This window comes from Ictidomys tridecemlineatus, chromosome 10 (assembly GCF_052094955.1).
Source record: "Ictidomys tridecemlineatus isolate mIctTri1 chromosome 10, mIctTri1.hap1, whole genome shotgun sequence".
NCBI classification, from domain to species: domain Eukaryota; kingdom Metazoa; phylum Chordata; class Mammalia; order Rodentia; family Sciuridae; genus Ictidomys; species Ictidomys tridecemlineatus.
Window position 1 is genome coordinate 11607211 of NC_135486.1, and position 25076 is coordinate 11632286.

Here is a 25076-nt window from a genome sequence, read left to right on the forward strand (position 1 = left end):
GAGGAATAATCATATACTGTCCTCTTGCAAGATTTAGAAAGCCTTGCAAGTTTTAGAAAGCTGTATTACATGAACAAGCTATTATACTATTCTAGATGTTGATGATTATGTGAATGAAAGTATATATAATACATACAATTTATAATGGAATCCAACAGGAACAGATTATACCATTCTCTCGGCCCGGTGACAAGAGTGGCACGAAATGGCTATCGAAGCCACGTGAAGGCCAGCAGGTACAATTCCCCTGTACCTAGGGGTCACAGAAATCCCCTCTGGTGTTGGTGATTGGCATACATGGGTGTGGTCTGACATTATTTCTGTTCTTTCTCAACTAATTGGTTTTCAAGCTAAACAAATTGCCCATGAAAACTTTCTTTTTAAGATTGAATGTAGAGATAAATTTAAACCATTCTTTCTGATCCACAGAGCTAATTGCTAAAACTTGCATCTTTATGTCACATTTTTCTAAATTGTTTCCCAGTTGATAACCTTTTAACTGCACAGGTCTTTATAATGCTACTAGCTATTGGATGAGCAATTTAAAAAATCTGCTTGTTATTCTTCAGCTACAATCAAAACATTTACTTTGCTAATAATTTTACATTTGATTGTCTTTTTTAAGAATTTTTTTTTCAGATAAACCACAGAACTTGAATTTAAACACGTCTGTTTCACTAAATACTATCTGTGTATTTCAACTCATATTCATTTAGGTCTTCATTTAGCTAAACTGGGCCTCTTTCTGCCCATATTAGCTATGGAAACAACTAAGGATGGGCCAGTGATTGGGATATGGGGGTGAGTTATGATGGGTAATCAACCAATCCAGAATACAGCAAGATAGCAAGCTTTAGGTCAATTCAATAGAATCTAATCTTCCTTGAATATAAGTACTCTAGCCTGAAGTTTCTGCTGGCTTCTAGGGTTTTTAAGTCACTTTGAAGACACCTAAATAATCATAAAGGAATAAACTGGAAAACTTCTGTTTTCTTTGTTGTTGTAGTAATTCTGCATCTAATATCAAATCACCAATGACATTTTTATCAGTGTGTACATCTTATTTGATTCATGTAGAACTCAATTCTTTATATGTGGTATCTTGAATCAGTTGAAGAAAGATATTTAAATGTTGAATTATTTTGTGATCATTTTTAAAAAGATTTATGAAAAGGAAGTCTGGAGTTGGGGTTGTTCTTTTCTTGGAGAGCTGTTAGACCATAATCAAAAACCACTTATGCATTGGCAACATTTAAGTGTCATTAAAAGCCAGGTATTAAAAGCATATATCTGCAATCCCAGTGACTTGGGAGGCTGAGGTGAAAGGATTGCAAGTTTAACACCAGCCTGAGCAACTTAGCAAGACCATGTCTCAAAATATAAAAAGGGGGCTAGGGAAATAGCTCAGTGGTAGAGCACCCCTGGGTTCAAGCCCCAGTTGGATGGATGGATGGATAGATAGATAGATAGATAGATATTCAAATGTATTGTAGAAACCATTTTTAAATGTGATTTTTGCCTTTTTTATTTTAGAATTAAGCATGAATCTTCTCTTTTCCTCTTTTGAGCTTCTGCTCTTTTTAATTTTTAGTTTATATATTTAAAGACTTCTAACAAATAGAATCTTCATCTTTCTTACCAGGACTTAAAATTTCTAATCAGGAAAATAAAATTACAACAGTGATGCAGTGTTGCATGATAAAAAGAAGAAAAACCTTAAATTCTTAATGTAATCTTTATTAAAGTGAATTCCTGCATTCTTTCTCAGTTATACTTGTTCAAATATGTAATAGTGTGTTTGTGTGTTTAGCTATCTGCTGACTTTAGTAACTTTATGATTAACTTTTGTGGCAGCTTATAAATTTTGGATTAATAAACCTTTAAAATTGTGTCATCTCGACTCTGAATAAAGCAGCAAAGTTTTAAATTAATAATAATTTTGTTTTATTTAAGTACCTAATAAATGACTACTATCGACAAAAGCTCTTACTTGTTCTTTTTTTCATTTCATTATTACAGTTCTGCAGAGTCTGAAGATTTGGCAGTACATTTGTATCCAGGAGCTGTTACTATTCAAGGTGTTCTCAGGAGAAAAACTTTGTTAAAAGAAGGCAAAAAGCCAACAGTAAGATTTCATTATGTTATATTTTAACACATCTCTAAAAATGTGCAAATGCATAAAATGCTGAGAAGTACTAAATAGTTAAAAAAGAATCGAGTATGTAGTAGACCTGAAGTAAACTAAAATACACATTTTCCCCACCATATTCCTCAACACCTGTCGTGCAGATTTCAGGTTAATTATATGTTAATGGTGCTTAAATCAAGATACTACTGTACTTCTCTCTACCTTTTAGTGTAATTCTTAAACAAAACTTAGATAACTCTGAAAGTATATCATTAAGAAGTACTAGAGGGCTGGGGTTGTGGCTCAGTGGCAGAGCGCATGTCTTGCACATCTGAGGCACTGGGTTCAATCCTCAGCACCACAAAAAAAATAAATAAAATAAAGATATTGTGTCCATGTATAACTAAAAAATATTTTTTTTAAAAAAAGGAATAATACTAGAGTAATATGTTTAGGAAAATAGAAAATAATAACAACCCTAAAAAATGGAAATTGACCAATTTTATTTCAACACTTTATTTTAATCTCTTTAATGCATACTTGTTTTCTTACAAAATATAACTCAGATAGTAAATGTTTTCCAAACTATAACTATAGTGAGGGAAAAAAAGCTTAGTGGAACAAAGCTTTTTATCTATAGCAAAGAAGTTTATTCTTTCCTGACATCAGCATAGTAGCTTGACTACAAAAAAGAGCTCTTTTTCTTTTCTCAAATAACATTATAGCTTATCTAATTTGCAATATAAAACCTTGGACATGTTATCATATTTAAAAGCTTTTGAAAATATAAAAGTTTCTTCAAATATAAAAATGGTTTCCATCTAAATAATCTTATTTCACTGCTTTTATCACAATAAACCAAGACACACAGAATCAGGAAGCTGCACTAGACCATCCAGTGAGTTCAGAATAGAGTGTCAGATTTGTAGCTTCAGGCACTCTTGCTCTTGTGCCAGAAGCTACAAATAGGGCAATGAATGCCTCCTGGAGATTAGTTCCAGTAAGGAGAAACAGTATAAGCCCTTAAAATAAGGCCATGGGGTACAGAATGATGATGGTGTGGTAGGAGGGCATTTGGCCAAGATCTGTGGAGAAGGTGAGTAGCCTGGTGCAGTTAAACCTAGAGACAAGTAGGCCTGTGTGATTGATGCATTAAAAGTGCAGGAGATGGGGGTGCTGGGATTGTGGCTCAGTGGTAGAGCACTTTACTGGATTTGATTCCCGGCACCACATAAAAATAAAAACAAATAAAATAAAGGTATTGTGTCCATGTACAACTGAAAAAAAATAAATTAAATTTTTTTAAAAAGTGCAGGAGCAGGGCTGGGGCTGGGGCTGGGGCTTAGTGGCAGAGCGCTTGCCTGGCATGTGTGAGGCCCTGGGTTCAATCCTTAGCACCACATATAAATAAATTTTTAAAAATTAAATAAAGGTACATCAACAACTAAAAAATATATTTAAAAAAGTGCAGGAAGTCAGGCCAGAGCTGTTTGGTGATGTTACATGGAAATGAAGGTGACTTCTGGATTTGGGACCTGATGAAGGTGGATGTTGGTAACATTTTTTCTATGAAGGGGCCAGCTAATTCTTGGCCAAGTTCCATTTGACATGTTTATTAAACATTCAAGTTGAACTGTCTGTTTAGCTTTAAAAAAAAGTACAGTTGATGAGTTCTGTAGAGGGATGGTGGCCAGAAATAATAATTTGGAAGTCATTAGCATACAGATAGTATTGGAGGTATGCAGCTAGATGAGATAGATTATCTAAGAAGAAAGTATCACTGAGGAAGAGAAAAAGCACTGAAAAGCTCTGTGGCATCAAAAGTCTGTGATAGGAAGACTAAAGGAAAACAAAGAAACTCATCCCAGAAACCTGACAGTTAAAGTACTTCAAGCAGGAAGATCGGTCAGCTGAAAGGGCCTGGATATACAGCCAGACCATGAAATTATAGGCATACTTGCTCTAGGAGATTGACTGTGATAAGGACAAAGCCTTTGGTAGGATGTCAGCAGCCAGTGACCCCAACAGCCTAAAAGCCAAATGAAGTAGAAAATAGACGAATTAGAAGTAGGGACAGGGAATTAGACATACCCTGAAATAAGTAATGCTGTGAAAAGGAGCAAAGAAATTATGTGGTGTCAAGAGGGTGAAGTCCTGGGAGACAGGAGGGACTTTTAAGGTAGAAATTCTTTTGTATGATGATGGTGGAGGAGGAGATGCAGTGGAGAGCAGCCATATTATGGCAAAAGCAGACCTGAAAATGAGGCTAGTGAGAATCAAGGGCACAAGAAGAAAGCTGAGTTTGTCTTTACATAGAACCGGCTTAACAGTCTGTTGTAGCAAGAACAAAGGCTGAATATATGGATCTACAAAACAGGTGTAAGGAATTCACACTGGGAATGTGAGGTGGTTCTCACCTCCAGGAAGTGTGTCATGACATGGAGGGAGATTAGGGTTAAAATTTTGAGGAGAAGGTAAAGAGTATGTTGACTAGATTGGGAAAAGGAAAATGGCAATCCTAATTTTATCACTTGGCATAATCATGTTATTTCTTCAATAATATTTAGCTACTATGATATGGTGCCAAATACTTAAATGGGTGGATTTGACTAGGGGTTAGGGTTTTATCGGGATAGAGGGGCTGAGGACTTAAAATGCTGGTGGGAACTGGCTGTGGTGCTAAACCATGGAATTATAGCCTACATGAAGAAATGGGGAGGATGTGTGGCAGCAAGGAGGCAGTGGCAGTATGAGACAGGATTCTTGACGAGATCAAGAATTAACTGATGGCTGGGAATGGAGCTTAGTTGTAGAGCACTTGCCTGGCATGCACAAAGACCTGGGTTCAATCCCCAGTACCATCAAAAGAAAAAAATATTTAAGAAAACATGAATGAGAGTATATGAGCTGAAAGTGATAGAATTATTTGAGACAATGATTTCAGAACTGCTACCACTCAACTCTGAGGCGAGGACTATGTGGTTGAAGTGAAGAGTGGATCATGGGCACTAAGGAAAGTGAAGAAACTGAGAAGTCATAATATTTTTTTTTTTTAGAGAGAGAGAGAGAGAGAGAGAGAGAGAATTTTAATATGTATTTTTTAGTTCTCGGCAGACACAACATCTTTGTTTGTATGTGGTGCTGAGGATCAAACCCGGGCCACACGCATGCCAGGCGAGCGCACTACCACTTGAGCCACATCCTCAGCCCAAGAAGTCATAATATTTTAATAGTATATTTGTGTGTTATTCTCTCTAGGTAGCATCTTGGACAAAATACTGGGCAGCCTTGTGTGGAACACAACTTTTTTACTATGCTGCCAAATCTCTGAAGGCTACAGAAAGAAAACATGTGAGTATTCTTCTAAATTTTTAGCATTGTTTTATAGACCTTTTCGTGATTATAAAGAAAATAGACCTAAAAAGTTGCAAGAATTTTTTGTTCTAACCCAGAAGTTCTTATACTTACTTCTGGTGTGAATACTGTAATGGAATTATTTTTCCTTACAGCATACCAAGGGAACATCTTGGAGTAACCTCTTTGGGGTGTAGTTTCTTTTTTGAATACCATTTTTCCATTGCAAGTATCAAACTGCACATTACGAATATCTATCTTGGCATGAAAGCTTACTCACCTCTGAGATTGTGGTTTAGTTGTAGTCTCATTTCCTCGAGTAAAATGTGAAAATCTAGGACCAACATCTAAAGTTCTTTCCATCTCAGTCTTGGATACAGTGGTCTAAGTTCTGTTTTCCTGTGCTCCATGTCACTTGACAGAAGCTCCTCTGTGCTCTCTTCTCAAGGTAGAATCTCCCTGTAAATCCCTTTTGTATGCTGTTTTGTGTTATATGCCAATGATACAGTCTTTGAAAGGGAGACAGTTTCTCATGTTACATAAATAAAGTCCCGTTGAGAGAAGTTTTATTTCTTAATCATGTGTTTTGGAAAGGGGAATTGTTTTACCCTACCGAGGAAAGACAAGCCACTAAAGAAAACTTATTAATTTCGCAAATGATACTGTGTGAATCAGAGGTGTTCTTCTTTATCCTCACAGTTTTAGCCCTTAATCAAACCAAAAGTATAGAAAAGGGCAGTTTGGGTTTAAATGGATGTAGGAGGTGCTATGAGATTGCATTGCCTTCCTTATCATGCATTCCCACTAACATGCCGCTTTCCTAAGTTTCGTGTCTTGCTTTTCTTAAGGATGTTATAATTTGTGTTTCCATAAATAACACATTGTAGGGGCTATGTGTGTGTTTTGCTGTTGGTGATGGTCATTGAACCTGAGGCCTGGGGCAAGCTAAGCTCATGCTCTACCATTGGGCCACATCACCAATTCCTAGAATCAGATAGTCTTAAGCAGTGGCTTTTTGCTTACTATTCTAGTGGTTCAGGTAGCTCTTTTTTTTTCCCCTAATAGAGAGGTTTTTAAAAATATTTTTTTAGTCGTCAATGGACCTTTATTTTATTTATCTATATGCAGTGCTGAGGATCTAACCTAGTGCTTCAATACTAGGCAAGTGCTCTATCACTGAGCCACAACCCCAGCCCTTCAGATAGTTCTTGCATTGAGATAAAGGACTGAGTGAGTGATCATGGAGATCCAAATTCTGTGAATATACTTCGTGTTCTGACTCTTCTGAATGGTCAAATGTAGTTTACAAATGAAAGCATATTCTTTATAAAAGGAGTTTTTAATAGAATGGTGTTCGTTGTCGGTAATAATATTAGTGATGCTAGCATACCCTACAAAGTCACACTGATTAGTTTCATTAGCACATTTTGCAGAGTGATTGTCTCTAATTAGTACTCTGTATACAGAGGGAGGAAAAAAGGTTGTAGTTAAATTGTGCCATTTGTCTTCAAATGTAGCGCAGGTAGCACTTCGAGATACTCGTTGGTTGAATTTCAGTTGGTTGACAACTTTAAAGAAGTAGGTTTTCAAAAATAAAGTGGAGTTTTGTTTTGTTTTCCTTAGGTTTAATCAGAGCTAAATTATAGAAGTTATAACTGAATTTGTCATATAGTGCATCTGCTAAGCATTGCTTTCTGTTTGGCCTTGCCACTTAATACATATTAATATATACTAATCCATTATTATAGTTTGAAGTTAATTACATGAGATTTCTTTTTTTTATTTTTTTTTAGCTGTAGATGGACACAATATCTTTGTTTTATTTATATATTTTTGTATGTGGTACTAAGGATTGAACCCAGTGCTTCACGGATGTGAGGCAAGCGCTCAGCCACTGAGCTACAACCCCAGCCCCTACATAAGATTTCTAATAAATGATGCATATGAAATAATTTAGAAGATGGCAGATTGTAAGAAAATAAAATTGAGTACCCAGAAAATTTAATATTTAAGCTATTCAAAACAGGATAGAAGGCATAGAGACAGGTCTGCATCTATATTCAGTATTAATTTGGGGATTAGGAGTGATATGGCACAGAACTAAAAACAATGAAGGAAAAAACAGTTTTGAACTGATTTCAAACAAAATTAAAACACAAACTGAATGAAAATATCTGCTATAGATAAGCAACAGATAAAATCTTTATTATATATAGCACCACTATATTATATTCTTGCCAAAATATTTAACCTGAATTTTATGAGGAAGCAATCAAATTTAGGCTGTGGGACATTGTATGAGACAGCCAGCCTGGTTTCTTTTTTGTTTTATTATTCTAATTTTTTATACATGATAGCAGAATGCATTTCATTTCATATTACACATATAGAGCACAATTTTTCATTTCTCTGCTTATACACAAAGTAAAGTTGTACCATTTGTGTCTTCATAGATGTACTTAGGATAATGATGTCTATCTCATTCCACCATCTTTCCTACCCCTATGTCCCCTCTCTTCTCCTCTCTCCCCTTTGTCCTATCCAATGTTCCTCCATTCCTCCCATGCCCACCCCCCCACAACCCCCATAATGGATCAGCATCCACATATCAGAGAAACCATTCAGTCTTTGGTTTTTTGGGATTGGCTTACTTCAATTAGCATGATATTCTCCAACTCCATCCATTTACCTGCAAATTCCATGATTTTATTCTCTTTTAATGCTGAGTATAGATACCACAGTTTACCCATTTATTTATCTATTGAAGAGCATCTAGGTTGATTCCACAGTTTAGCTATTGTGAATTGTGCTGCTATTGAAGGACTACAGGGCCCCAAACCCAACATTAGGAATTCTAACCCCTGTGCCCTATAGGATGTTCCCATGTACAACCCCCATGTTAAAGCCCCACAAGCTGCACGTAGCACTTCCCAGCTGCACGTAACACTCCAAGCTCTATACAATGCCACCACCAGATGTTCCATATAGATAATCCTGGGAAGGCCAAGCTTGAGCAAATAGAGTAAAAACAGGAACTAAAAGAATAGGATGCAATTTATGGGTTTCTTTTCTGAGAACATAAAGTGGAAAAAACAAGTTTACCCCCCAGGTGACCTAAGGGGCTGGACCTAGAGGAACTTAGATAAACCAATAGAATAACTGTTACTGTGCTAGGCTGAAACCTTGCCCCCTGCTTCCTATAAAAACTCTGTACCCCCAAGCCTGTGTGTGCCGGTCACCGAAGCTCCGGCTGAGGTTTTGCTGTGCACCCACGGGCGCCTGTGTGAGAATAAACCCTCCTGCGGTTTGCATCCAGTGTCTCGCGTGGTCCATTCCGGGTTGGGGGATCTGGGGGGTCTTTCACTATAAACATTGATGTGACTGCACCACTGTAGTATGATGATTTGTAAGCCCTTTGAGTATAAACCAAGGAGTGGGATAGCTGGGTCAAATGGTGATTCCATTCCAAGTTTTCCAAGGAATATCTATACTGCTTTCCAGATTGGTTGCACCAGTTTGCAGTCCAGCAATGAATGAAAGCAAAGAGTGTGATCTTTTCCCCACATCCTCACCAACACTTCTTATTGTTTGTATTCTTAATAGCTGCCATTCTGACTGGAATGATATGGAATCTTAGAGTAGTTTTGATTTGCATTTCGCTAATTGCTAGAGATGTTGAACATTTTTTCATATATTTGTTGATCCAATGTATATCTTCTTCTGAGACGTCTCTGTTCAGCTCCTAAGCCCATTTATTGATTGGATTATTTGGGTTTTGTTTTTTGTTTTGTTTTTTGTTTGTTTGGGTTTTTTTGTTTTGTTTTTGGTGTTAAGTTTTTGAGTTCTTTATATATCCTAGAGATTAGTAGAGATTAGTACTCTATCTGATGTGCATGTGGTAAAAATTTGTTCCCATTCTGTAGGCTCTTTCTTTGCCTCATTGATGGTTTCTTTTGCTGAGAAGAATCCTTTTAGTTTGAGTCCATCCCATTTATTAATTCTTGATTATATTTATTGCGCTTTAGAACTCTTGTTAAAGAAGTCAGGCCCTAATCTGATGTGATGAGGATTTGGACCTACTTTTTTCTCTGTTAGGCACAGGGTCTTAGTCTAATTCCTAGGTCCTTGATCTACTTTAAGATGCATTTTGTGCATGGTGAGAGATAGGGGTTTAGTTTCATTTTGCTGCATATGGGTTTCCAGTTTTCCCAGCACCATTTGTTGAAGACGTTATCTTTTCTTCAATATATGTTTTTGGCCCCTGTGTCTACTATGAGATAACTATATTTATATGGGTTTGTCTCTGTATCCTCTCTTCTGTACCATTGTTCTACAAGTCTATTTTGGTGCCAATATCATGTCATTTTTGTTACTGCAGCACTGTAGTGTAGTTTAAGGTCTGGTATAGGGATGCCACCTGCTTCACTCTTCTTGCTAAGGATTGCTTTAGCTATTCTGGATCTCTTATTTTTCCAGATGAATTTCATGACTGCTTTTTCTATTTTTATGAGTCATGTCATTGGGATTTTGATTGAAATTGAATTAAATCTGTATAGTGGTTTTGGTAGCAATCAAATTCAGGTTGTGGGACATTATATGAGACAGCCAGCCTGGATTCTTTTAAAAAAAAAAAAAGGCAGGTAGAGGAGATGTTAGGGGACAGTCATTCTAGACCAAAAGATATTTGACAGCTAATTGTAGTATATGTAGTTCTGGTTGAATCCTGGAGTTAAATCCTTTCTCTAAAATACAATTTTTTGTCAATGGGGATCAGAGGAAGTTTGGGAAGAATGTCTGGGAAGAAAGAAGGGACTTTATTTTTTAATGTTTATAAATGAAAGCAAACGCATGTAAAAATAGTTTTTAGTGGAAGTGTATTTATTATTAAGAAAATTCATTGATATGTTTGAACCTATCACTACATGGTAGTGAGTGAAAAAATATTGTTTGGTTAAATTTTTAAAATCAAATCTGCACTTGAAAAAACATTCTGATTAAGAATAAAACAGAAACATGTCAAAGGGAAATATAAGATGAAATACAGATAGGTAACGGATAGGAAAAAAATAATCAACCTTACTAGTTACCAAAAATTGCAGAAGTCACTTTTTTGATAATATTGCATTGTCCATGGAATAGGGAAACATGTACTATGATTCATGGTTATCAGAAACTTAAATTTATATTGTTATGGTGAGATCAATAAAAGAACCATTACAGTTGAGTACAAACCACAAGTCAGAGTATAAACAAACTCCCATTGGTATATTAAAAACCAGCAGCAAAAATAACACAAAAAAGTAAATGCATAGAAAAAAGATCTGGGGTGTCCCACCCCAAATGATGATGAATCCTGGGAGCAAAATAGGATTCAACTGGGGGTCAAAGGCCATTGCACTGTATTTATAGATTGATCCCTCTATATTGAGGGGCTTATTGCAGAGATTTTTGAGAGATAAGAAAAGAATATTAGAAACCATATTATCACCCAGCACCATGGACCAAGCCTATAATCCCAGCAACTTCACCATGGCCCATGCCTATAATCCCAGCAATTTAGGAGGCTAAGGCAGGAGGATCACAAGTTCAAGGCCAGCCTCAGTGATTTGGAGAGGCCCTTAGCAATACAGACCCTGTCTTAAAATTAAAAAATAAGAAGGATTGGGGATATAGCTCAGTGATAAAGCACCCCTGGTTTCAATCCTTAGTGCTGAAAAAAGAAAGAGGAAAAAAAATCTTACTATCTGCTTTGAAATAAATTGTGAGTCTCAAGTCAGCTGTTCTTTGGTATTGCTAATTTCATTCCTCATAATATTAAAGCTTATTTCTTTAGCTTTTTTTTAAGTAACTATATTGTTACAAATGTGCCGTGTTCAGTCCTTTTTCCCACTTCTTTTCATTGTGAAACATACATACTGTAAAGTAAATAGGTACATACATATTTTAAAGCAAAGTAAATAAAATAAACATGTATTTAAGTTCTACCCAGTTTAAGGATCAGAATATACCAGACTATCAAAGCCTCCCCAGATTAGCATCCTCTTCCTTCCCCATCAGCTGTCCCCACAGCCCATCACTGTCCTGAATTTTGTGTTCCTCATTGCCTTGTTTTTTCTTAGAGATTTGCTTCCTTACACAATACTTAATTTTATTTTTTAAGTGTACTTGAATGGGTCACATACACATTCTTAAGCACAAGCTTTTTTGTCTGTTGAGATTCGTTATTGTTGATGCATATAGTTGTCCTTTAATCGTTTTCACAACTGAATAGTCTTCCATTTTATGAGTCTGCCTTGATTTATTGATATCACTCTATTATATCACTAGTGAACCTATCACTACATGGTAAATTTTTAGTGAATATTTGAATGACTTCCATTTCTTTACTATTTCTAACTGTTGCTGTGAATATTTTTTTGCACAGGTTCTCTGGATTATGTATCTGTGGGATGCAAATGTTATTTTACAAGAATATACTAGATTAAGAGTCACAGTCAGGGCTGGGGATGTGGCTCAAGTGGTAGCGCGCTCGCCTGGCATGTGTGTGGCCCAGGTTCGATCCTCACCACCACATACCAACAAAGATGTTGTGTCCACCGAGAACTAAAAAATAAATATTAAAAATTCTCTCTCTCTCTCTCTCTCTCTCTCTCTCTCTAAAAAAAAAAAAAAAAAAGAGTCACAGTCACCAGTAGTAGAATGAAGTTCATATCTTCACCATACTTCTTATTGTTAGGCTCTTTAATCTTGGCTAATCCAGTATGGATAAAATGTTGCCTGATCATTTTAATTTGTATGCCCCTATATACTTAACAGTGTTTATTGGTTATCCATGTTTCTTGTTCTGTGAAATGCCTGGATAAATCTTTACTTACTCTAATTGATGAAAGTTCTTTATATTTCCCAGATGCAAATCTGTTAACAGTTATTTGTTATAAATACCTTGTTCCAATTTGTTTAACTTATTTTTTTACTCTCTTTATATAATGTTCTTTAATTTTTTTTAGTTGTTAATGGATCTTTATTTATTTATATGTGGTGCTGAGAATCGAACCCAGTGCCTCACACATACTAAGCAAGCACTCTCCTACTGAGCTAGGACCCCAACCCTATATGTTATCTTTTAGCAGCCTTTTTACACACTGCTAGAGTCAATATGACAATATTCTAGCGTTTTTGGTTTTTGTTTTTGTTTTTTTCATTTATGTTCATGAATGAGATTATCCTTTAACTCGGGCAAGTCATGCTCTGAGGGAATGGAAAATAAAACTGAAGCTAGGAAGGTCTGAAAAGAAGTGGGCTGTCTGAAGAGGGCATGCCTACATGCAGCCTACTAGGAAAAGGCCCAAGCTGACCTGGACCAGCAGGAAATTGCAAATTTTTTTTTTAAGCTGTAGATGGACACAGTACCTTTACTTATTTATTTTTATGTGGTGCTGAGGATCGAACTCAGTGCCTTACATGTGCTAGGCAGGTGCTCTACCACTGAGCCACAACCCCAAACCAGGAGGTCACAAATCTGACCTCTCATTAGGAGAAACTGAAAATACACTCTCTGTCTCATAACTTTTGCCCTAAGTATTACTAATTGTTTTTACTAATTATCTTTTTGTCTCAGTTCAAATCAACATCAAATAAGACCGTCTCTGTGGTGGGATGGATGGTGATGATGGCTGATGACCCAGAACATCCAGACCTCTTCCTGCTGACAGACTCTGAGAAAGGTGAACTGTTAGCGTGACTAGTGTTGAAGATGCTGTGTACCTAACTTGAGGAGCTAAAACTGGTTTAATGTTGAGTGTTCCATTCAACAGGGGACGTGATGGTGTGGCTTTTGTCTACTAGGAAGTATTTTTGTCACATAATGTGTTTTAATGAACCCAATATTTTTAGAGCTTATTTTCCCCACTACATAAGCATAAACATTAAAGCCCAAGTAATCCCTAAAGGGATAACCAGGGAGGGAGGGAGGACTTCTGAGGATATCAGCCCCTGTTACTTTAAAATGTCAGCCATTGCCCTGCAGGCAATGCTCCCCTGCCAAGCCCTCCAGTAGGAGGTTGTTCTCAAGTTCTGAAAGTGACAAAGTTTTTCTTTAAAACTCTTTATTTCATTATTTTAAATTAATTTGTAGGCTCAAATCCCTTTCCAGTTAAGATACTTTATAAAACAGAGACATTTGTGAATACAACAATCGACTATTAACCATTGGATGTCATAAAATGGAAGAGGTAAAAATGGGTTGGGTTTTGTTTTGTCTTTTTTTTTTTTTTTTTTTGAGAGATGGTCTCCCTAAATTACCCACGCTGGCCTGGAGCTAACATTCCTCCCACCTCAGCATCTGGAGTAGCTGAGATTAAAGGCACAAGCTCTTGTGTCTGGCAGAGGAGAAAAGTGGAGGGTGGACTGTGTAGATCACTCCACACCTCCTGGCTCTTCTTGCCCCTTCAGTGAATGCCACAGGGTCCATGGGAGACTCCTTCCCTGGTTGCTGCTCTTCCCTAATAATGGCCACCATTATTAGTCCACAAGCACCACAGAGGAGGCCAGAAGAGAGATACTCGCCACATCTGCCAAAATCTTCCACTCCAGCAATTCACAACTGAACTCGTTAACTTCTGTTGACTTTACAACTGTATCTTGACCTGCATTTATTTAGTTGGTATTTTGTATCAACAGAAATTCTGTTTTTTGGATGCTATAGTTTTAAGTAAAAAATTAAATCTGTATTTAGATGCAGAAAAAAAATAATCATAGCAAAATGTCTTGTTTTGAGGGAAATAGATTGATTTACACAATAAGCATTCCCTAGTCAACATTCTCAATTAAAAGCCCCAGCCCCACAAAATCTCAAAGGCATTATTTATAAAATTATATTTTAGAGTAAAATCATTGAATTTTGCTAAGAAATTCTTTGTTTTCCTTAGCATACTTAATATTGCCAAGGTTTTCATAATGTTTGTGCTGGGGATTGGGGTTGGGGTATAAATTGTAGCTGTGACCAGCTTAATTGTAGATGTGTTCTGTTCTATTGACCTTAAGTCTGTATCTGAATTCAGTAATCAAAACAGTGTTATCTGACCTAGTAAACATTGGGTGAAGAAGAAGTTGCTTCTGAAATGAAAACTTTTAAGTGTTAAAATCTCAAAGGAAAGCTGGATAATATTTAAATCTAGTCAGGTTCCTCAATCACTGAAGGCAGATATAAAGGAAAGTATACTTCAGAAGAATTGTGAAATAAGAACTTAGATCAGTGAGAAAAGTAAACAAAGCTCAACTCAGAGCAGCCTTTAGTACATGTATCTTTCTCATTTTATTCTTTACTCATCTTAATATATATAGCCATGTAAATACCCTTAGTGTGTCAGCCTTGATTAGTCAGCATAGGAACTCCTGAAGACACGCCACACAATGATTTCCAATTTCATAAAAGAGAAAAAAGACATCTTAGACATTTCCAGTGAGCCCCCAGCAGAACTCTCCAGTTCTGCAGTGATCCTGATAAATGACTGGTTGACTCAAGGCTAAAAGCTGAGCCCATGTTGATGCTACCTGATTAATCCTTAATCATGTTAAATAGCTAATGTTTATGTATTTTTAAATAACACAGGTTGAAGCCCTTTGGCTGCAAAAACTTATTAACATCTAATTTTAGATCATCTATCCACAGAGGCAAACCTGGAGAAGCCATCTTTATGTATATGTTATTTTAAAGATTATTTATAAGCTATAAAACAGTGACTTTCTGAATATAGGATAGCATTTGGATGGGTTACACAGAGAACTATTCTTTTTATTTGTAGTAGGAGACTAGGTATTAAATGAACAGGATCCTGAAACAGAACTCTAGTGATGTTTAATTCACTCTTTAATATCTAGAAGAGTTACTCTGTGTAAAATCCTTATCGCTTTCCACTTGTTTTTGGTAATTATAGGGAATTCATACAAGTTTCAAGCTGGCAGTAGAATGAATGCAATGCTGTGGTTTAAGCATCTGAGTGCAGCCTGCCAAAGTAACAAACAACAGGTGAGTTTTTTTCTTAATTGTCAGAACAGTTTGTAACTTGGGAATATAAAAAGAGGTCCAGTCAGGCATGGTGATGCACACCTGTAATCCCAGCTGCTTGGGAGTCTGAAGTGGGAGGATCAAGGTCAGTCTCAGCAACTTAACAAGACCCTGTCTCAAAATAAAATATAAAGGGCTGGGATACGGATTGGTGGTGAAGTACCCCTGGGTTCAGTTCCCAGTGCCTAAATAAATAAAGTTCCCAAAAGAAGTAGACTTGTTTTCTTAATGAACTGTGAAAATGGTGGTGTTTTTATTCTTGTTTATTCTTGTTAGTAATAGTCAACAAAACGTGAAGTTTACACTTTAGTCAGGAGCTAAATAATAAACAAGTAAACGAAAAGCAAAATTCCAATTCATAAGAACTATGTAATAGAATTGTGTGAAATAGAGAGTAGAGACAGCTTCAGATACCCAAAGCTAAATCCGTGAGACCTTCCCCCAAGGTGATGATAGTGACATGAATGACAAGAAGGAACCATCCATGTGAGGATTAGGGAGTGCAGAGTGCTGGAAAAGGGACCAGCCCATGCAAAGACCCTGAAGCTGGAACCAGCTTAGTGTTCAAGATAGAGAAGGGAGCTAGCATCTGTGAAGCATAGCAAGAGGACAGCTCTAGGAAGAGCAAGAGCAAGGTGGCCTCTAAATTAACAAAAATTGTTCCTATTCATCTTTGATTGATGGCCACTTGAGGTAGTTTCTGTGGTTGCAGTGAAACCAAAATCCCTCTTTATTGTATATTTTTGTTTTACTGAAACAAAGATGGTCTAATGGAAAGGCTTTCACTACAGAGAAGAAGGAATCTATCACATTGTTTTTCTCACTGTGTTGCAGAGTTAAGATTTGAATCACAAATTGGTAGATAACAAGTAAATGTAATTACAAAAATTTCTTTATACCTTTCATAGAACTAGACTCCAGTTAAATATATTTAAAAACCATTGACTTAGGGTATTGATAATGCCAAAGAACACAGTAAATGTTATCAGTAGCTAATTTTGAATAATATAATACTCTAAGTTGAGAAAGCTTATAAGTATTTTTTACCTTCTGATATTAGGATTCAAGTTATTACCTCTTAAGAAACTGAGGCTCAGAGATACTGAATCACTTAGGTAGATCAAATAAGTAAAAAGCAGTAGACCTGCAACATGAACTTTTTAAGTCCATTCTTTATGAGTATTGTTGGAGTGAGCTTTGTTCTCTCAGTTTTATTTCACTTCTTTGTGAAAGACTAATATTTTAGTAACCTCCACAAAGTACATGAAATACAAAAGTTCTTTTCTTGCCTGTCACATTAGTATCTGGGACAGAATGAAACAGATCTTTTGCCCAAGACAAAAGCCTTTCAGGATTCAACTTATACACTACATGTTTTCTTTAAATGGAACTTAGGAGCCAGGCATAGTGGCACACGCTTGGAATCCCAGCAGCTCGGGAGGCTGAGACAGGAGGATTATGAGCTCAAAGCCAGCCTCAGCAACTTAGCGAGGCCCTAAGCAACTCATTGAGACCCTGTCTCTAAATAAAAATATTAAAAAGGGCTGGGGAGATATGGCTCAGTGGTTAAGCATCCTTGGGTTCTATCTCTGGCACCAAATAAATAAATAAATGTAGCTTAGGGTAGTAAGTCTTGTTTATTAAAAATAACCCTCAGATTCCAAGATTAATCTAGGCAGTATTTACACGCCAGCATGGAGGCACAGTTTCTTTCACTGTGTATTGGTAGACCTTCCTGCTAACAAAGTCAGCCAAATGTGCATAAATAGGTTTGTTATTTTGTTGTTGTTTTTTTGCTCCACATTTGTAAGAATCAGGGTGAAGCAAACTTACAAAAAGAACCTGCAAAATTTGAAACTTTTTAGAAGACTGATTAAAATGCAAAATACCTAAAATGACAGATAATTTAGGAAGAAATGAGACTTTTACTCTTTACTATGGATTTTTTAAAACCAAACTTGGGAATTTACATTTTAAGCACATGAGCATTGCATTATATTTGATTTATAATTCAGTTGTGATTATATTTCCCATAGAATTCTCATTCAGAAGCTGGTACATCTAAGAAACACAGGGTTTTGAGTATAAGAGCTTTCAGAAAGAAAGACAGATGACCTGTGAGAACTGTTGAGCTGTGTTAAAGGACAGGGAGGAGATCACTGGTATACAGAGAGCCAGGGCAACCTGGAAACAGTTTTCAGGACTGAGTGGATTTGTTTATTCGTTTTTTGTTTGGGGTTTTGTTTTCTTGTTTGTTTGTTGTTGTTATTTTTTAAAAAACCTTTTATTAGTCCTTTAACTGTAGAATTCATTAACTAATTTTTAAAAATGAAAAGCATTTCAGAGAATTATTGAATTTCAGACTTTGTACAATCTGTAAGTAGTAAATTATTATAAAACCTATTGATCTTTCAGAATCATAAAGTATTAGATCAGAATTGTGTAATGAATTTTATTCTTTTCACAAAGAAGGTCATAATGATTTTAATAATGATTTCATAAAACTGTTCCTAATAATCGTTATAAAAGCATCTGTGATGATTTTTTAAATGTGCATGTAGGAATTGATTGTGACATATAATGAAAATGATGGCTTTCTGCCTGTCTGGAATTTCATCCCTGTAAGAACCATAGTTAGTTCATTCAGTAAGCACCTGTGTGGAGCCCCCATCTTTCTTGGCTTTCATGGAGCCGAGAAAGATACCCTTTCTGCCATTTCCTCCTGTCTAGATATCAATTTTTTGAAAGAGCAAATTAATTTAGTGATTTTTCTCTCTAAACTGTTATAGCATATTACACTCATTATTCATAAATTATTGAAATGCCTTCTAGTGCATTCCTTTAAAATATATGTAAGTCAGAAAGATTTGGGCTTGCCTAAAAGACAAGGAAAGATAAGAAATACTAGTTTGAAGAACAGCTTTTAAATTATTAATTTGTGATGCTTATATATTTCAGGTTCCTACAAACTTGATGACTTTTGAGTAAAAGCCTGAAGAGGAAGAAGTGGAGCTCTGCTCCTGGGTAAGAGCTGGGGCCTGACGGAAAATGCCAGCGGCAAACCATCCTGTGCCAGGAAGAGCCCACGGGCTCCATCCCAGCCTTTGGAATGCTGAACCAAAAAGCACTCATTTCAGGGAATAAAGTGAGATATTCCCAGAGAACAAATTGGAGTTGCAAAACAAACTGCCATGAACCATGCTTCTTATCTCTGAACTGACTTGTGGAAACCACTGCCTTAAAAGAGTGAAAGGAAAACCAACATGAAACACCAAATAGTGTGTGTGAATCTTCTGGCGGTGCTGTGCTTGGGATAGATCATAGCTAATTTCCATTTCTTTTAACTTTGTACTAATTTTGGAGGGGGGAATCATCTTTTTTTTAAGATACACTTTGAAAAGGAACATGTTTCTTGTGGATGGTACCAGGAGCTGGTTTTGAATGTGGTGATACTCAGATACTTTAATTTCACGGGATTTTACCAGCACCCCACCTGCAAGGTTTGTTCAGACTCCAGTAGTCCATATCCTCACTGGTTTTCTCTCACAGCAAGAATGTAGGATTAGAAATGTTGATAATGTAAGTTGTTGGGTTTGTTTGGGATGGGGGAGGAAGGGCTGGTTTTGGTTGAGGGGAGATCTTTTTAAACACTAAACTTCTGAATTGAGTACTGTATGGGGAACAATATTTCCTGCAGGAGACACAAAGCCCGAGTGTTCATATACCAGTTCTTTAAAATAGATTCTAGAAAACATGGTTGTTTCTAACTGGGTTTCATGTTTAACTTTCTGTATGAATTCAATGTTGAATGATAGATCTGCTTAGTAAAGAACTGTAATCTCAAACTTTCCTGAGAAGGATTTTACAATGACTAAATTTTTTTTCAAGTTAATTGGATTATCCCTCTCCCAGTTTCAGGGAGTCATCAAGGGTGATAATATTGATATTTTGCCAGGATATTTTCTTTTACAGTGTTTAATGTGCATAATGCCAGAGTTATTTTTTTATTGTTTGTTTTGTTTTTGTTCAGTATAATATTCAAGATCATATTTGTTTAAAAGAATCCTCATAAATATGTATGTATTTGATCATAAGACAGTAATTTTAAGAGGGATAAAAGACAAGTTTGAGGATCTAGGAATTTTAAGTATTAAACCTTTCTTCCTTTTATGACTTACCTTAAACATACCAAAACATTTTTCTAAAACCTGAACTATAAGCCCTTGACATGAACCTATATTGTCAGTAGTTAACCAAGAAGTTTTGAGAGAACTCTTCTATGCAACAATGCATCCACTTTCTAAAATAAAACGTCAAATTTAGAAGTTAAAAGGTGTGATACCTTAGAATTTTAACAAAAAAAATTGCACCTGAACAAACTGTCAGATGTTACAAACTCATGAAACATCATAAATTTTAGCAGTGGTCCAGAGTAAGAAATGTTTTTTGACTGATACCTCCTAATTGACTTATTACTTTGGGCCTCATATAAAATTTCTCACATTTATTTTCTTAGCAAATTGTATAAATTTTATTGTAAGTTTCGCCCTCAAGTCCAAAAAACAAACAAAAAATATTGTGTATACAAATAATAAGCTTAAAATGTATCCAAAGGAAAGTAAAAGAACTTTTTCTGAGTGTTAAATTTAATTTCATTTTGTGTTTGGAAAAGATGTTAACAGTTCAGATAGATTTCTCATATAATAGTTAGAAATACAATTTTTCTGGGTTGTAGTGACACAGGCTGGAGAGGGCAGAGTGTTGCCTGTGCTGAATGATTTTTCAGTTAATGATCTAAGCTTAACCCATGTTGGGTGCCTAAAAACACCTGCATAGCCAGCAGTATTACTATGTAGACCTTGCACATCTTACTTCTGTTTTGCATTTTTTATAAATTTCTTATTTTGTTTATTTCTCTTCAGAATAACATTTTTAGCAGTGTATGTGCTTTCCAAAAAATATTGTGAATAAGAACCCTGTGGATTTTTTTATTATTATTTGTCTGTCATAAATAAGCTAAGGGTAGGTATGTTGTAAGTTAACCATATCTGGGAGATATGCAACTGGAAGTCAGAGCCTGACATCTCACAGTTTTGCCAAAGAGAGCAAACTAAGTTGGAAGATGTGTTTGATATTTTCAGCTCTAAACATTAATGAGTGCTTGTACAGAGTAAGAATAGTGTTCACATTTGGGTAATAGTCCATAGACAGAGTTGTGGCCTCTGACTGTCTGAAATTTAACCTAACAGTACAGTAGAAATTGTTATTATCTTTCTATCTTCAGATTTGTCTACTCAAAAGATTACTCGTTTCTTTTTAAGATTATTTGTAGCATTTGAAGTAAATTGAAATCGGTGGGAAATGAATTACAATAGTGTAGGTGAGTTTTTGACCTGTCATTCACAAAATATCATCTGGCTATAATTCAAACAAAGAAAATATAAGTCACCAAACAATATTGAATATTTAGGTAGTTTGTTAGTAGGAAGATAAATCTTATCAAACCTGCCCTTGATTGTAAATCAATGATCCAAAAACTCAAAATTTTCATCAGCATTAAACTCATTTTTTACCGTAGGCAAGAAACTCAGTTATTATTTAAATTTAAGCTGATACATAAGCATAGTGATTGGCATATCAGTGGCATGAGGTAATAGTATACAGAATTAGCCACAATACAATTTGAGGCACATCTCATGTAACAACTTATTTGAACATGGAAGCTTATTTTCTATATGAAAGTAACATATCAGTTTTTAAAATATAACTGTAAAACCATCACCTAATGCTCTTCTGGGCACTGTTTTTGGTTTCATGTATCTTCTGTGTTCAGACTTTGCTTATCTTTGATAGTGTTATTTTTTAAACTGTAAGAATTGAAAGACAAATGATCAAACACACCTTCCTATTCTGTTTTCTTCACTGTGTAAATATTATTTGTACAAGAATTACAAAAAGGGATCCAAACAATTTGAGTTGGAGTGTTTTTTCTCCCTAGGCATGTGCTTCAATGGCAAATATTTGTCTGTGTGAAAATGCCATATAATTACTGCACTGCCTCTTTACGGGCTGTATTGGTATTGGGTATTTCTGTATATCAACTCACAGTGTTTATAGCTGCAAAGTTTTTATAAACAGCTTTTTTTCCTCTTCTAGAAGATTCATAAGGGAGCTCAAAAAGACCTATTGCTATAGAGAGTAAAAAAGAGTAGTCTCTGGTAGATCTGTTAGTTGAACCTGGGGCCCTCTAAAATTAGCAGCCTATCATTCTCTTAAAATCATTAGAATTTACTTGGGCAAATGTTTAGCATCTGTCTTTTTTCCCTAAGGTTAAATCTGTACTGCTGTATTACTGAAGGACATCATATTAGGAAATCATTACTAGTAATAGATTTAATCCATTGGCTTTTTAGAATAGCATATCAATTATTGATTTCCTTGTTTTTTTAGGCACATTCTTTTACAACCAGGTTTTAAACCACTGTATTATTTTCTTCTGCAAGCACGGGGTGCCAGTGTTACTTAACAGGAGATAATCTTTAATAAAAAGAAACCCTCTATCTCAAAGGTCTTTGAAATGATTGGATCCCTTTTTGAAAATTAAGGTTATTTCCCCGCTGTGCTGGTGGAATAGGAGTGCTACTGTTGTGTGAGGAAGCAGTGAGCTTTGTCTGACTTCCTTCAGTGACCTTTTAGGGTTTGCTTTTGTTTTTCTCTCTTTTTTCTTTACTTCTTTCAAAATTAGTAAATTTATGATTTTACAGCCAGAGTGTATTCTGTTTTTTCTAAGCCTTTGAGATAACAAAAATTGCTGCTAAATCACATTGATGATAAATGACACATTGATGATAAATGTGGACGTTTTCAAAATGATTTAAGTACCTTTTGATTTTGTTCTCCTAAAAATGGCTTGTGTCTAAAGTGACTTTTTTTTTCTATTTAGAGGGTTCTAATGAAAGAGAATTGTGCATAAAACTTTTAAGCTTATTGAAACCAATTGCATTATACCTATATCTCAAGTTGTAATATGGTGAAATTTTGGTCAGTGCCTTATCAATTTGAAGACCATTCTTAGGGCATTGAGTACAATTTGCCCTCTTAGTTCAGGAGCATGCTGTCCACCATCTTAATCTTACAGCAAGTCTAAGGATGTCTGTGCAGATCCTCCAGGTGCTTGTTGCAGTCCTCCTTGGGTTTTGAGTCTTTTTTATACAACTTTCTCCCTGCTTCTCTCCTTTCCAGGTAGGAGAATGAAAATAAATCCACTCAAATCAATCTTTTGATAAGCACTCAAAAAAAACAGCTTTGAAGAACATCCATCCAGCTGGGTTCATTTTTTTCTCTTGTTTGAGCATAGAGTTAATAATAATCAGCCCCTCTTGGAAATCCCTAAAATAATAAATATCCAGGAAGATTAATTTGGTTTTTATTAAAGCTACTAGAATCTTGTAAGCACAGTTCCTATGGCCAGAAATGAGATTTTATTTGCTTCATCTTTATATTTAAATAAGACTCGGAATGAACAAGCAGTCACTTAACCTACCAGATATAGCTTACCTGAAAATATTTGTGCAGCACAGTGAAAAGGACTCCAGTGTATAGACATTTAGAGACTAACCTAGCTTTCTCAGTGAACGCAAATCTCAGAAATACTTTTGTTTCTCTGAGATTATTAGACGACCTGGAGCACTGTTGTTTATCTGTGTCAGGATGCTCTTTTTTACACTTTTTAAAGGGCTATTATGTTCTAGAGTAACAAAGTAGATAAACATAGTATTTAAACCTAAATGAAAGGGTAATTGGTCCTAGAGGGTTATTAGCAGAATTTAAATTTTGATTCTAGCCATTTGAACTGCAACACAATGATGGGGTTAAAAGAATATGTAGAGTGCTTTGGGATGCAACTTTTTTTTCCTTAATAGAAAAGAAGAAAGCTTCATAAATATTAGCTGTGCTTTAGATGCCAAGTAACAAATATTGCCTCCCTTGAAGATACCCCCCATTAGAATGACTCCCATATGTAGTCCAATAATTATTGATTTAATAGGTATGACTGTAAAATAGCTGACTTATTAGTCACCAAATTCTCAGTATTTTCTCACCTTTATTATTGGCATTCATTGCGGGGATCTGGTTCCAAACATATTCTAAAGGAGATCAAACATCTGTGGGAATAAATACCCAGTGATGATAATATTCAGGAAAACACAAGCCATTTTTTTTTTCTTCTTTATCCCAGTTAACTTGAGGTACTCTAATGAAGCATTCAATTGCATTATGACCTCCTTGAGTGATGTGCAACTTGGTTCCTCTCTCTTTTTGTTTCTTTTTAATATGCAAATGTGAGTGTGTGATCTTCAGTGTGTTTGCATAAGCTAATTTAAAATGAATTTAAGAACAGTTTTCTGAAATATTTCTATTGAAATAAATGACTTAAAAGTATTGATTGTGTAAGAATGTTTTGTTACCATATTTGCAGTTCTATGACTATTTTATCAAATCCAAATCAATTTTAAATTGATTTTTCCCCTTTTCAAAAGTAACCTCAAGGATTGTTGGTCCAAGGCAAGTTCTGTGTAGATTTTAGTTGCTCTTTCCCAGCCCAGAATGAGGGTACACCATGTCATGTAGACCAAGGGGGTCTTAGAGATTAGAAGGCAAGTGTGTGTAGTATTTCCAACTGCCTCCCCACTGTGGATCTGTAATATGAGCAGCCCACAAAAGGCCTCTTTGCTGATTCTCTGTTCCATAGGTTATGCAACACATTGTTTCATTTTACTGTTTCGGAAAACAGAATCCATTGTCCAGCCTTTGGTGCTTTCAGTCAGAAGTGCAAAACTCCCTGTGTTGAGTCTCCTGTATGTCAGTGGCTGGCCTGTTGGCCACACCCAACCTAATAATTCCATGGGAGCTCAGCTTCAATGTAACCATAACTCAATTTTCCACAATTATTTCACCTCTTTAGTAGCCTTCGAAAGTTTTCACTATTTCTTTATAGGAGCCAAATAATGGCAGTTCTCCAGAGAGGTCAGCCTGTCTTTACCTCACACACTGCCTGCCACTTTACATACATCAGTTCAACATGGACGCATAAGTTTCTGAGCCCATTTACTCCTTTATTAGTTGTCACCGATCCAGTATCCTATCAACTTCATTATCCTAACTATCTATGTGGTGAAGTAAGTATGTTCTTCAGAGTCGCCTTAGCTCTTCTTGACTCTTTTATCTTCCCTGTGAATTCTAGTATCAGCTTGTCATGTTCAGGGAAAATATTTTTGTTGGCATTGCTTTGATTTTTAGATTAATTTAAGAATTAGCCTGTTTTGAAAAGTTTCTTTTTTTTTTTTTTTTTTTGTCTATAAACATGGATTGTTTCCAATTTTCAGGGCCTTTAATATCCTTAAATAACATTTTACAATTTTATTTCCTCATTAATTTTATTATATATAGGAATGAGATTGATTTTTACATTCTTATGTTCAGAACCTTTTTGAAATTCCTCATCTAGCTCTTAACAGTTGGTCTATA

General features: G+C 35.7%; 1 protein-coding gene across 3 annotated transcripts in view; it reads left to right on the top strand.

Annotated features, from left to right (window-relative positions):
- The window catches only part of Ralgps2 (Ral GEF with PH domain and SH3 binding motif 2), a 168687-nt gene extending 144697 nt beyond the window's left edge, over positions 1-23990 (top strand). For 2 of the 3 annotated variants that reach the window (XM_078022374.1, XM_078022376.1), the window contains 6 exons: positions 159-236; positions 2020-2125; positions 5387-5479; positions 13101-13206; positions 15418-15509; positions 18507-23990. In XM_078022374.1, coding sequence (XP_077878500.1) covers positions 159-236; positions 2020-2125; positions 5387-5479; positions 13101-13206; positions 15418-15509; positions 18507-18536 — 505 coding nt within the window. In that variant the 3' untranslated portion in view covers positions 18537-23990. The remainder of the gene's footprint in view (positions 1-158; positions 237-2019; positions 2126-5386; positions 5480-13100; positions 13207-15417; positions 15510-18506) is intronic. The other variant, XM_078022375.1, reaches the window with a different exon arrangement.
- The last annotated feature ends 1086 nt before the right edge of the window (positions 23991-25076 follow it).